Here is a 14,569-nt window from a genome sequence, read left to right on the forward strand (position 1 = left end):
TTAATTTTTAAATACCTATGTTATTGGTCCTATCGAAAAGTACTATATAACAAAAGTTATAGAGTACAATTTCCGACCATTTATGTTTTATTCAATTTTACCGTACCGACTATAATAAGAGTGGTATTTCAGAGTCGGAAGAAAACTAAATGTGAAGGCCTACAATATTGAAAGCGCATAACATTGATCAACAATAACATTATATTGACCACAGTTTGTGGTTATGTTCTTTGTCTATTATGCTACCGCTCAACTCCGATAGATGGGATTACTGCTGCGTACCGAGTATATCAGCCTGACTGAATATTGGCGGGAAATAGCTGGGGAGTTAGAAAACTTTCTTCTTTAGCATGTCATTCCTCTGGTTCACACATATTCTGATACTGTACTGAATGAAATGGCGTATGGCTTTTAGTGCCGGGAGTGTCCGCGGACAAGTTCGGCTCGCCATATGCAGGTCTTTTTGATTTGACACCCGTAGGCGACCTGCGCGTCGTGATGAGGATGAAATGATAATGAAAACGACACATACATCCAGCCCCCGTGCCAGAGAAATTAACAAATTATGGTTAAAATTCACGACCCTCGCGGGAATCGAACCTGGACCCCTGTTACGAAAGGCCACCACGCTAACGATTTAGCCACCTGCTGGCTATTCATGAATTTGTATTTTTGTTGCCAAGTCCATATCAACGCGGAGCCAAGAGAAAATGGGCTAACAGAATTTAATGAAAGTCGGTATATAGAGTCGAGGAATAAGAAACTACAGTCTAAGTTCACTGGTTCAATCATAGTATAGTATTCCAGCTATTCGATCCCTACTCTGAAGCGCTGTTTTCAATGAGCAGTGTGCACTCTTAAGGCAGAGGCTCATTTAGTAGTAGTAGTAGTAGTAGTAGTAGTAGTAGTAGTAGTAGTAGTAGTATGACCTGGTCTAGAATTACAATTGAGGCATATTCTAAATTATAGCACCACAATTCACTAAATAACTCAAAATTCAACCCTGAAAAGAGCCGTTTCTTAAAAAGAGCTTCCTCCTTTTCACTTTCATTAAATTCTACATTCATTTTATTCAAAATTAGCGGTGAAGAGGGGGTTTCTCCTCTGGCTTGGAGGAAAAAATTGCCTGCAAGTCAGATTTTCCGCCACCAGTGTTGTGAATTGAGATTTTCCGACTCATCGGGTACTCCTAGGAAACAGATTAGTTAAAAGGGCATAGTTTTTGCTCTGGGACTTTCCACTATTCGACCCCCCCCCCCCCCCACCGAAAAAAGACTAAGAGTGTTCACGGATCACGGCTGTTTGAGGCCTGGTCATTCCAGCTCTGGGACTTTGGAGTGTTAGATCGGCAGCATAGTGCTGTTCGTTAAAAGTGAGAAAATGTGTGTTTTTTCATTTGATCGAATATTTCATGTGAAATCATTGCTTTTACTCGCGCCATTCCTACTGACGTAATTGTAATGACCTATGCTCATTTCAGTTGGGAAAACCACTAAGACAGTCTTTCTGAGGATGTAAAAAGGCAGGTGGAGAGCGAGTGTCTGCCTTTATAATGCAACTCTCCAATCTGATTGTGACTGATTGTAGGCAAGCGGGCCTACTATTACAATGAAAATTCCCTAACGCAGTCTTCATATGAGAAAAGACGTTTGGTGATTTCTCCGTCGCGTTTCTAGGTTAACGTTAAGAGCTATGCAATTTAATGCAGTCTTACCCACAACGTGTACTCTACCTAACCTACAATTCTGTATACAATGTAGAATTCCGTCCACGAACCTACTACGCTGGCGTAGCAGGGGGAGAGGTGATACTCCCACGTGGCGCGTCCCAGGTGGCGGATAGGGGGGTCCTAACCGGCTTGCCGGCGGACTTGAGGGACATAAAATACCTCTCGCGGACCAAACACACTACCCCCTGCGGGTGGGGGACGCACATGTAGAATACACCCGCGGTATCCCCTGCCTGTCGTAAGAGGCGACTACAAGGCGCGACCGAGGGATGATTGAATTAGAACCATGAAACTACTCTTGATTCGTACCATCATGCGGGGAACATCATAGGTCGCTTTTACTTGCGAGTAGTACCCTCTGTTAGGTACTGAATAGTTTTGTGATTCGTAGCACTCAAGCGGGGTTCAGTGTGGTTTTCCAGTACCCGTGAGTCGTACCCATGTGAGCAACACCACGGGTCTGGGCGTTGCCTGTGAGTTGTACCATTATATGAGCGACACCGTGGGTCTGCGTTGCCAGTGATTAGTACCCACTATGTGAGGAACACCACGGGAATGCCGGCGCCCGTGCTTAGTACACCTAGGTGAGGAACCTCATCGGTTTACGTTGGCTATGAGTGGCGCCACTGTGTGAGAAACAACATAGGTCTGCGTTACCTTTACGACGTACAATACTTGTGAGTCGTACCTTAATGTTTGGAACACCGTGTGTATACGCTACCTTTGATTATTACCGCAGCTTGAGAAATATCATGGTTCTACTTTACTCGCGACAAGTACCATACTGAGGGGCCTTAGACCTGGTTTTTGGACCCCTTTAGACATCAAGCATAATCGATTCAGGACTGTGCTTTGTAAGTGGTCCCTTGGTCAGTAATACTATTATTTATGACCGTTTTTGAGTCGGATCCACTGTTTTTTGTTTGTTTGTTTCTTGTTTGTTTTTGTTTTTTGGGTTCTTGTCCATCCATTTATTTTTCATGACATTTTTTATTTATTTTGGTCAGTGGATTTTTTGAACTTTTTGTTGTCATTTCATTTCGTACCATTAGGGGCCGATGACCTCGATGTTAGGCCCCTTTAAACAACAAGCATCATCATCATCGTGTAGAATTCCGTAGCGAAGCACGGGTACATCAGCTAGTTATTTTATATATAGATTTTATAGGTCATCATTCTAACTCAATCACTACTGATCTGCATTTAGGGCAGTCGCTCAGATGGCAGATTCCCTATCTGTTGTATACCTAGCCTCTTCTTAAATGAATGCAAAGAAACTGAAAATTTATTATTTTTTTGGTATGTTATTCCAATCCCTAACTCACCTTCCTATAAACGAATATTTGCCCCTATTTGTCCTCTTGAATTCCAACTTTACCGAGCTCGATAGCTGCAGTCACTTAAGTGCGGCCAGTATCCAGTAATCGGGAGATCGTGGGTTCGAGCCCCACTGTCGGCAGCCCTGAAGATGGTTTTCCGTGGTTTCCCATTTTCACACCAGGCAAATGCCGGGGCTGTACCTTAATTAAGGCCACGGCCGCTTCCTTCCACTTCCTAGGCCTTTCCTCTCCCATCGTCGCCATAAGACGTATCTGTGTCGGCGCGACGTAAAACAAATAGCAAAAAAAAAAAAAATCCAACTTTATCTTCATACTGTGATCTTTCCTATTTTCAAAGACACCAGTCAACAATATCCGTCTACTAATGTCATTCCACGCCATCTCTCCACTGACAGCACGGAACATACCCCTTAGTCTAACAGCTCGCCTAATTTCTCCCAAGTTTTCCCAGCCCAAACTTTGCAACATTTTTGTAACACTACTCTTCTGTCGGAAATCACCCAGACCAAATCGAGCTGTTTTTTACTGGATTTTTTCCAGTTCTCGAATCAAGTAGTCCTGATGAGGGTCCCATACACTGGAAGCATACTCTAGTTGCTGTCTTACCAGAGACTTATATGCCCTCTCTTTTACATCCTTACTATAACACCTAAATACCCTCATAAGCATGTGCAGAGATCTGTACCCATTATTCACAATCCCATTTAGGTGATTATCCCAATTAAGATTCTTCATTATATTGACACCTAGGTAGCCTACTTACAATGATTCCCAAAAGGAACTTTCACCTCATCAACGCAGTAATTAAAACTGAGAGGACATTTCCTATTAGTAAAAATCACAACCTGACTTTTAACCCCGTTTATCACCATACCATTGCCTACTGTCCATCTCACAACATTATCGAGGTCATTTTGCGATTTCTCACAATCTTGTAACTTATTTATTACACTACTCAGAACAATCATCCGCAGAAAGCCTTATCTCTGATCCCACTTCTTTACTCAGATCATTTAAGTCCTTTCCTGTGAACCATGTGACCTTGCCGCGGTGGGGAGGTTTGCGCGTCCCAGTGAAGCAGATAAACGAGCCGCAGGTGCAACCATATCGAATGGGTATCTGTTGAGAGACCAGACTAACGAATGGTTCATCGAAAGGGGGGTAGCAGCCTTACGGAACTTACGAGGGCGGCAGTCTAGATGATTGACTGATATGGCCTTGTAATAATACTCAATATGGCTTAGCTCTGTTGATACTGCTGCGCGGCTGAAAGCAACGGAAAAATACAGCCATAACTAACTCCCGAGGACATGCAGCTCACTCTGTATGAATGATATACTGATGATGGCTTCCTTTTGAGTAAACTATTTCGGAGGTAAAATAGTCCCTCATTCGTATCTCCGGGTGGGGACTACACGAGAGGGGCCGATCATCAGGAAGATGGATACTAACATTTTGCGAGTCGGAGCGTGGAATGTTAGAAGTTTGAATCGTTGTGGTAGGTTAGAGAATCTGAAAAGGGAGATGGATAGACTAAAGTTAGATGTAGTTGGTATAATTGAAGTACGTTGGCAGGAAGAGCAGGATTTTTGGTCAGGCGACTGCAGAATTATCAACACAAAATCGAACAGGGGAAATGCAGGAGTTGGTTTAATAATGAATAAGAAAATAGAGAAGCGGGTAAGCTACTACGACCAGCAGAGTGAAAGGATTATTGTTGTAAAGATAGACACCAAACCAATGCCCATTTAAAATAGTGCAGTTCTATATGCCTACTAGTACAGCGGATGAGGAAATCGAAAGAATATATGAAGAGATAGAAGATTTAATACAATATGTAAAAGATGGCGAGAATCTAATTGTGAGGGGAGACTGGAATGCAGTGATAGGCCGAGGAAGAGAAGGTATTGCAGTAGGAGAATTCGGACTGGGACAAAGGAACGAAGCCGGCTGTTTGAATTCTGCACCAGTCACAATTTAGTCCTTGTTAATACTTGGTTCAAACACCCCAAACGACGGCTGTACACATGGGCGAGACCTGGAGACACTGGAAGGTATCAAATAGACTTCATTATGATCAGGCAGAGAATCAGAAACCAGGTATTGGATTGCAAAACTTTCCCAGGAGCAGATGCGGACTCTGATCACACCTTGTTGCTCATGAAATGCCATCTGAAGCTGAAAAATTGAAGAAGGGAGGAATCCAGTGAGATGGGATCTAGACAAGTTGAAAGAAAAGAGGGTGAAGGATTGTTTCAAGGAACATGTTGCACAAGGACTAAATGGAAAGGCTGAAGGAAACACAGTAGAAGAAGAATGGACAGTCATGAAGAATGAGGTCAGTAGTGCTGCTGAAGAGATGTTAGGAAGAAAGGAAAGATCAACTAAGAGTCAATGGATAACTCAAGAGACACTAGACCTGATCGATGACGACGACAATGCAAGAATGCAAAAAAGGAAGAGGGGAGAAAAGAATACAGGCGATTTAAAAATGAAGTGGATAGGATGTGCAGGGCAGCTAAGGAAGAATGGCTTAAGGAGACGTGCAAGGATGTTGAAAGTTTTATGGTCCAAGGAAAGGTAGATGCTGCATACAGGAAAATCAAGGAAATCTTTGGAGAAAGGGAAACTAGTTGTATGAATATTAAGAGCTCATACAGAAAACCAATTCTAGGGAAAGAAGACAAGGCAGAAAGACGGCAGAAACATATCCAACAGTAGTCTCAAGGTAATAATAATAATAATAATAATAATAATAATAATAATAAAAATAATAATAATTGCGAGTGGCCTCCGGAGAGGCCTGGTGCAGGTCTTTTGATTTAACGCTCGTAGGCGACCTGCGCGTCTTGATGAGGATGAAATGATGATAAAGACGGCACATAAGCCCAGTCTCCGTGTCAGGGGAATTAACCAATTATGGTTAAAATTCCCGGCGCTGCCAGGAATCGAACCACGGAACCCTGTGACCAAAGAGCAGCATGCTAACCACTTAGCCATGGAGCCGGACGTATCAAGGTAAGGACGTAGATGATATGGTTCTGGAACAAGAAGTGGCTATTGATGCTGATGAAATGGTTGACCCATTTTTGAGGTCAGAATTCGACAGAGCTTTTTTTTGCTAGGGCTTTATGTCGCACCGACACAGATAGGTCTTATGGCGACGATGGGATAGGAAAGGCCTAGGAGTTGGAAGGAAGCGGCCGTGGCCTTAATTAAGGTACAGCCCCAGCATTTGCCTGGTGTGAAAATGGGAAACCACGGAAAACCATTTTCAGGGCTGCCGATAGTGGGATTCGAACCTACTATCTCCCGGATGCAAGCTCACAGCCGCGCGCCTCTACGCGCACGGCCAACTCGCCCGGTCGACAGAGCTTTGAGAGACCTAAATAGTAGCAAGGAACCTGGAATTGATGGCATTCCCTCGGAATTACCGACTGCTTTTGGAGAAACCAGCATGGCGAGGTTATTCCATTTAGTGTGCATGATGTATGGGACAGGAGAAGTGCCATCCGATTTTCGGCAGAATGTTGTTATACCTATTACCAAGAAAGCCGGTGTTGACAAGTGTGAAATGTACCGCAACATTACTTTAGTATCTCACGCCTGAAAAATTCTAACACGCATTATTTACAGAAGAATGGAAAGACAAGTTGAAACTGAGTTGGGAGAAGATCAATTTGGCTTCAGAAGAAATGTAGGAACACGTGAAGCAATCCTGATTTTAGTCTCATCTTAGAGGATCGAATTGAGAAGGGCCCACATATATGGCGTTCGTAGATCTAGAAAAGGCATTTGGTAATGTTGATTGGACCAAGCTATTTGAGACTCTGAAGGTGATCTGGATCAGGTACCGAGAAAGAAGAATTATCTATAATCTATACAAAAATCAGTCCGCAGTGATAAGAATCGAGGGCTATGAATCAGATGCAGCAATCCAGAAAGGGGTGAGGGAATGCTGCAGTTTGTCCTCCCTCCTTTTCAGTGCTTATATAGAACCGGCAATAAAGGAAATCAAAGAAGTATTTGGAAAGGGAATCAAAATCCAAGGAGAGGAAATCAAAACCCCGAGATTTGTCGATTATATTGTTATTTTATCTGAGACTGCATAAGATCTGGAGAAGTTGCTGAATGGTATGGACGGAGTCTTGGGTGAGGAGTACAAGATGAAAATAAATATGTCCAGAACAAAAGTAATGGATTGCAGTCGTGCGAAGTCAGGTGATGTAGGAAATATTAGATTAGGAAATGAAGTCTTAAAGGAAGTAAATGAATATTGTTACTTGGGTAGTAAAATAACAAATGACGGCAAAAGTAAGAAGGACATAAAATGCAGGCTGGCACAACCAAGGAAGGCCTTTTTAAAGAAAATAAGTTTGCTCACTTCGAATATATATATTTTTTCTATTTGCTTTACGTCTCACCGACACAGATATGTCTTATGGCGACGATAACTTCGAATATTGATATAGGATTTAGAAATATGTTTTTGAAGACTTTCGTTTGGAGCGTGGCAATGTACGGAAGTGAAACATGGACGATAACTCGCTCAGAAGGAAATGAGTGCAATTGGACTATACAAAGGAGTGACTGATTGGGTGGCTATATTTCTAGAAAATAGATCTCAGAGAATTAGAGCAGGCGAAGCTTAATCTGACCCTGTAATAATTAACAGGGGAATTCCTCAAGGCATTATTATTGGACGTTTATGTTATCTTATATGTTGTTTCTTCGCTTTTTGTGTTACAGCAGGATGCTGAAGGCGAGATGGATATATCGATTCACGAATGAAGAGGTACTGAATCGAATTTATCGTTGTGGCTAAATTTGACGAGAAGAAGCGATAGAATCACATGACACATCTAGACACCCAGGACTTGTGCAGTTGGTTTTTGAGGGAAGTGTAGGGGATAAGAAAGGTAAGGGTAGACCAAGGTATGAATATGAGAAGCAGATTAGAGTAGATGTAGGATGCAGCAGTTATGTAGGAATGAAAAAGTTAACACAGGATACGGTGGCATGGAGAGCTGCTTCACACCAGTCTATGGACTAATGACTCAAACAACAACATATAAGAAAACATAAAGGTCCAATAATACTGCCTTGAGGAATTCCCCTCTTAATTATTACAGGGTCAGATTAAGCTTCGCCTGCTCTAATACTCCGAGATCTATTTTGTAGAAATATAGCCACCCATTCGTGCCAGCCCCGTGGTGTAGGGCTAACGTACCTGTCTCTTACCCGGAGGCCCCGGGTTCGATTCCCGGCCAGGTCAGGGATTTTTACCTGGACCTGAGGGCTCGTTCGAGGTCCACTAAGCCTACATGATTAGAATTGTGGAGCTATCTGACGGTGAGATGGCGGCCCCGGTCTAGAAAGCCAAGAATAACGGCCGAGAGGATTCGTCGTGCTGACCACACGACACCTCGTAATCTGCAGGCCTTCGGGCTGAGCAGTGGTCGCTTGGTAGGCCAAGGCCCTTCAAGGGCTGTAGTGCCGTTTGGTTTGGTTTGGTTTGGTATAGTCACCAATTCAGTCACTCTTTTGTCTAATCCAATTGCACTCATTTTTGCCAGTAGTCTCCCATGATCTACTCTATCAAATGCCTTAGATAAGTAATACAAGAATTTAAGTTATGTTCTTTGAAGTATAGATGATTCAGTAGCAGCTTCTTCTTCTTCTTCTTCCTCTTACTATACTACTACTACTACTACTACTACTACTACTACTACCGCTTCTCCCACACCTGTGGGGTCGCGGGTGCAAACTGTGTCGTACATGTTGTTTTGGCCCTGTTTTCCGGTTGGATGCCCTTCCTGTCGCCAACCCTATGTGGAGGGATACAATCACTATTGCGTGTTTCTGTGGTGGTTGGTACTGTGGTCTGTTGTCTGATTATGAAGAGGAGAGTGTTAGGACAAACACATAGGCCTACACCCAGTCCCCTAGCCAGAAGAATTAATCAGGTACGATTAAAAATCCCCGATCTGGCCGGGAATCGCAGACGGGACCCTCTGAACCGAAGGCATCAGTGCTGACCATTCAGCCAAGGGGTCGGAGTCAGTAGCATATTCTAAAATGAGTACTGTATTTTGTTTGATGAATTCGTGATTAACTGTGAATGGCTTGCATATATGTAATAAACGAACAAACTTATCACCACACTAGCATAAAATATTTCAGTTTATAGAATGCAGCAACAAACCGAATAATTAAAATCTTGAAATTATTTCAAAAACCAGCTTAGATCACTGTCCTCAACTCCTCCTCCTCCTCCTCACTGGGCTTTGATGGGTTTGAAAGCTCATTTACAGTACACCTGGTACGCAAGAGACAGCTTCATACCGAGATCGATAGCTGCAGTCGCTTAAGTTCGGCCAGTATCCAGTATTCGGGAGAGAGTAGGTTCGAACCCCAGTCGGCAGCCCTGAAAATGGTTTTCCGTGGTTTCCCATTTTCACACCAGGGAAATGCTGGGGCTGTACCTTAATTAAATCCACGGCCGCTTCCTTCCCACTCCTAGCCCTTTTCTGTCCTATTGTCGCCATAAGACCTATCTGTGTCGGTGCGACGTAAAGCAACTAGCAAAAAAAAAAAAAAAAAAAATGACAGCTTCATTGTGTTAAGGTTTGGTAGTACGTATCCAGAGTAACTTGCTGCTATGAAGCTCTACTTCCTTTCCACAAATCTGGAAGTGAAATAATAATTAATACGTGAATCGTTTTGAAATAAACTTCGGCACGTTTGGAATTCGTAAGAAACGAACAATATAAAAACGATATCTAATTTTCCAACATAATATTATGATTAGAGCAGGGAGCCTCTCCCCTAAATTACACGATTATCTTATTCTTCTATTTCTTGCTTGTAATTGTGGGTGATTAATTGTTCTCAGCATCTAATGAAAGGATGTGTGATATGTCTGTTTTAGACGGTAGAATGTTGGCCTTCTAACCTCATGTTCACGTGTAGGATGCCGGCCCACTTCGGTGATAATTGAAGGTGCTCAAATCATTAGCTCGTGTCCGGAAGTTTACTGACGCGTAAAAAATTCCTGCGGGACAAAATTACAGCACCTGGACGTCTCCAAAAACCGTGAAAGACGTTACTGAGTTGTAAAATCAGTGTTATTATTATTATTATTATTATTATTATTATTATTATTATTATTATTATTAATGATGAAGCTTGTTGTTTAAAGGGGCATAACATCTAGGTCATCGGCCCCGTTATTGTTATTGTTATTATTATTATTATTATTATTATTATTATTATTATTATTATTATTATTATTATTATTATTATTATTATTTGATGACTCTTTCATTTGTCACAAATTCTTCCTTATTCTTACACTTCTAATACAATTATCATCGTACCAAGTAAATTAGAAAATGCTCAAATACTAAAGGTCTTCAGAAACATTTGGGTAGTAAATGGATGTTGCTCAAACTGCAGAGATTCGAGTACTTAACGAATTTCGAATTAAAATTTGTTTCATGTATATTAAATGTTGTTTTTCGGTATATGACTAATGAAATCTCTCATAAGGGAGACATAAAGTGTAAAATGATCATTATTAATTCGACGTATACAATATCAGAACCTATACCAAATTATATCAGTTTTTCTATATTTTAGAGGAAATAGAATCTGGACTATTTTTTTCTAATTTGTGTGAAACAGTTTTGGCAACTCAGTAGCATGCTACAAAAAGACGATATCAACTCTTGGAATGGGTTTTAATGTTTATAAGTACTTATCTCAGGTTATGAATCGGAATTGAGAAGAAGACATTAGGACATCAAAGTATGCATGCATAATTAACTTAACTACATAATTAAAGTCATCGTAAGGGACATTGAAACTATTAGATCGTATACCGGTATAATTGCCTTGAGATCTGCATTACACCGCGCATGTAATTTAGGTGATGTCTCCTTGAACTACAGTTACAAATATGGAAGTCCTGTATCTTCAAGGAATGCTGCAACACGTGCCGTTATGTTGATCCTTCACGGGTTGTGAACACACGCTGCTCAAGTACCAGGTTCACAGAATGCCGTCGCGACACATGTGAGATGCTTCTCCCGTATGAAGTGTCGTCACAGTTTGATAAGGTAATTTCCTCATGAATTGTAGATTAGTGTATGGTAAAGCATATATAATGTGCAGGCGTGACTGACATCAGTGAAATGCCTCACTTGCCAGTACAATATTTTAAAGTGTTTTATGTGGTTTCTAACCTCGGTGCTGCGTCTCGTGACTACCGGATTTGTGATTAAGCACAGAACAGGGAGATGTCTAATTTCTTCACATACAATAGATAAACATAACAGCATTAGATTAATACAGTGCAGTATATTGATCTTGTTTACTATTCGACGACACTAACGGATATTTTTTAACAAAAGAACACCATGAAGCTCCTGTTCCAGGAGATGAAAATTATATTCACATACTCTGAAGATAGTACGCCAAATCATTCGGACGAATATACAGGGTGAAGCGAAATTCGCGCACTCGGGCGTCGCAGCGCGACTCCTCGCATGTCAGCTTTGAAAGACGCCCTTTCCACGTCGTGGGCGTGAATTTATTCGCACCATTTCATCTACTAGGTGCGTTACAACGTGTTCAGCGTTACTAAATTTTGTAAATGTAGGATACATGTGACCTAAGAAACGGTGTCTTACTGTATTACAGTATGTAATGCCCGATGGAACTTAGCGAATAAGAAAGTGCGCCTCAACCCAGGATCGAACCCTCGAGCTCCTGCACGCCAATCTACAACTCTATCCACTGCACCACATATTACTTCCTATTCACTTTCTACGAGGTGTTCTTTTACATTCTCCGTCAGCGTACATTTTTGTTTGCCATTTCCTTACGTGTATGAAGCATATGGAAAAGTTATTCTGACCTCTATAAAAAGAGACAGTTAATGACTAACGACTTAATGTAAGAACTGTTCATACCTAAGTTTCATTTTAGCATAGGAAGTCCATATTATTTGCTGTAAATTTATAAAAGTGATGTAATATAGACCAAGGAACATTCTCGGCATTTTCGGACTACCGATGTTTAGTGTTATCAACTCAGATATTGATATCAAGTTTGAAAACTGGAAGATATAAGTCACACTGAAATCATATAGGATTTTTAAAAGAACAGGAGAATTTCCTTAGTTAGAGATGATATATGAGTCTCTTCAGTTTGCTTCAAATAGTTCCGAAGCCATTGGAGGCAACCTGGGTTATTTTGGGTTTGAAGTCGGATGCTCACCCTGAAACCACGCGATTTTTCTGCCTAGGACTCACCGAAATTAAAACCTCGGCAATTTGAGTAGAAAGCTAGCAGCTGAGCCACTGCACTATCGACGCCCCCTTGTCTACGTACTTGACGTTATCCACAAACTGATTACATGTGATGAAGACTGCTTATTTGTAGACGGCCATCATCATTCTAAAACCGTAATATTAAGATGAAAGGTACTGACACAACCTGTCCCTATTAACTGCTCTCTATATTTCGACTGCGCTGCCCAAATATACAAAGTCTCTGCTTGAAATGTGCACAGTAGTAGTACAATCGTTAGTAATGGTGTGGTGCAGATTAAGGCTTACCTTGCCGTATTTTCGAGTGCTGGTAGCGGTGTTAGCCGCCCACTGGTCTGTCTCAACGCGTGCGTGCTCCAGCATGCCCGTGAGGCGGTCAAGTCGAGACCACTCCTGCACGTTGCGTCTCTGGAACGGCAGCTGCACGGCGCCACCGCCGGACACTGGTACTGGTACCACCTCCATGTCCGCTACTATCGCTTCTCCACTAGGAACATGTCACACCTAGACCATGACATGAGTCTGAAACAAAAGGAACGTCCTCTGTTAGACAGCTCGTACAATGCAACACCGTAATTAAAACTAGTCTGAGGCCTGCAGCTTGGGGATGCCACCGTATCATACTCTCATTCAACACTGGTATATAACAAACCCATCATGGATTTCTAAAACAAAAGCTTGTGTTAAAGAAATCATGCAGATTGTACATGGACTTTTTTCTCAGTTTTATTGGGATCAGGACTTGGTGTAGATTTGGTCCAGTTTTACGGCCGAAAGACCTGGTGAAACTGCGGTTTCATTGCTTCACTTTTACTATGTTATTTCTTTCTCAACACGAGAACTAAAATTAATGAATTTTCAAGTATTCCAAATTCTAAGGAAGCTAGGCAAATCCTGGGCATAACATTTTAGAATTATGCAACTACAGAAGTCACAGTGCATTATCAGGCGAGTTCTATACAAAAATGTAGGGAAAAGCCTGATGAGAGATATCCCTACTTCATTTAGGGCAGTCGCCCACGTGGCAGATTCCCTATATGTTGTTTACCTAGTCTTTTCTTAAATAATTGTTATGAAATAAGCCACCAATAAAAACACTTTCTTAACATACACACTATATTTCTTTTCGTGTTCCATCACATTAGTTTACAAGTTCCCGAAATGCCTGTCACTATCCCCAAATCATCAGCTTAGGCTATATTTAAAGAAACAGATGAACGAATCACAGACAAAAAAACGTTCACTCAGACAGCTACGGAAAAAATGTCAAACAGATTTTATATGTGGTTTCTTGAACATAGATACTGGAGAGAAGAACGGATTATTTTCAGATGTTGAATAACTTCACAAGGTAATAATCAATGAAAAGCCGTTGAAGTGTCATGAGCTGAGTTTGTAAAATCACTAGACATTACTATGTGCTACTTATAAGACGATGGATCCTGATTTATCTGAGCCCTTCCATAATCAGCACAGATGAAATATTCACCGAACCACATATTAGTCAAGAAGTAGTTCCTCTAAAGCAAATATAAAGAAAATTGTGACACCACTAATAATGATGATGATGATGATGATGATGATGATGGTGATGATTGCTGTTTGAAGGGCCTAACATCGAAGGTCATCGGCCCCTTCTAAAGTAATTAATAATCCAGAAGATCAGATAAGGACTTCCTCGGGTGGGTTTTACGTAATATTGTTTTCTTCTAGCGTCAAGCCAGAGTTAATTTTTGACCTATCTTTTGCGAATTCAAGGACTTCCCTGCTTACGCTTACGGTGAAACCGTGTCATAAACACAAAGTGGGTGAAAATAAATAAACAACACCTTGCAAGTTTTATTAAAATGCAACTGGTGATGTGAGGTCAGACGAATTTGCTTTACGTTGCACCGACACAGATAGGTCTTATGGCGACGATGGGATAGGAAAGGACTAGGAGCGGGAAGAACGTGGTCGTAGTCTTAATTAAGGTACAGCCCCAGCATTTGCCTGGTGCGAAAATGGGAAACCGCGGAAAACAATATTCAGGGCTGCCGATAGTGGGATTCGAACCACCATCTCCCGAATGCAAGCTGACAGCTACACGCGGCCACTCGTTCGGTGATGCAGTGTTTTGTATTTTATGATGAAACTAACAGAACGCACCCGTTGTTGACGATGTT

At 41.6% G+C, this 14,569-nt stretch overlaps 1 protein-coding gene across 3 annotated transcripts in view; it reads right to left on the reverse strand.

Moving 5' to 3' along the window:
* The window catches only part of LOC136864711 (uncharacterized), an 847,400-nt gene that overhangs the window by 415,606 nt on the left and 417,225 nt on the right, over nucleotides 1-14,569 (reverse strand). For all 3 annotated transcript variants that reach the window (XM_067142044.2, XM_067142043.2, XM_067142045.2), the window contains exon 2: nucleotides 12,693-12,926. In XM_067142044.2, the coding sequence (XP_066998145.2) occupies nucleotides 12,693-12,869 (177 nt within the window). In that variant the 5' untranslated portion in view covers nucleotides 12,870-12,926. The remainder of the gene's footprint in view (nucleotides 1-12,692; nucleotides 12,927-14,569) is intronic.

This window comes from Anabrus simplex, chromosome 2 (assembly GCF_040414725.1).
Source record: "Anabrus simplex isolate iqAnaSimp1 chromosome 2, ASM4041472v1, whole genome shotgun sequence".
NCBI classification, from domain to species: Eukaryota; Metazoa; Arthropoda; class Insecta; order Orthoptera; family Tettigoniidae; genus Anabrus; species Anabrus simplex.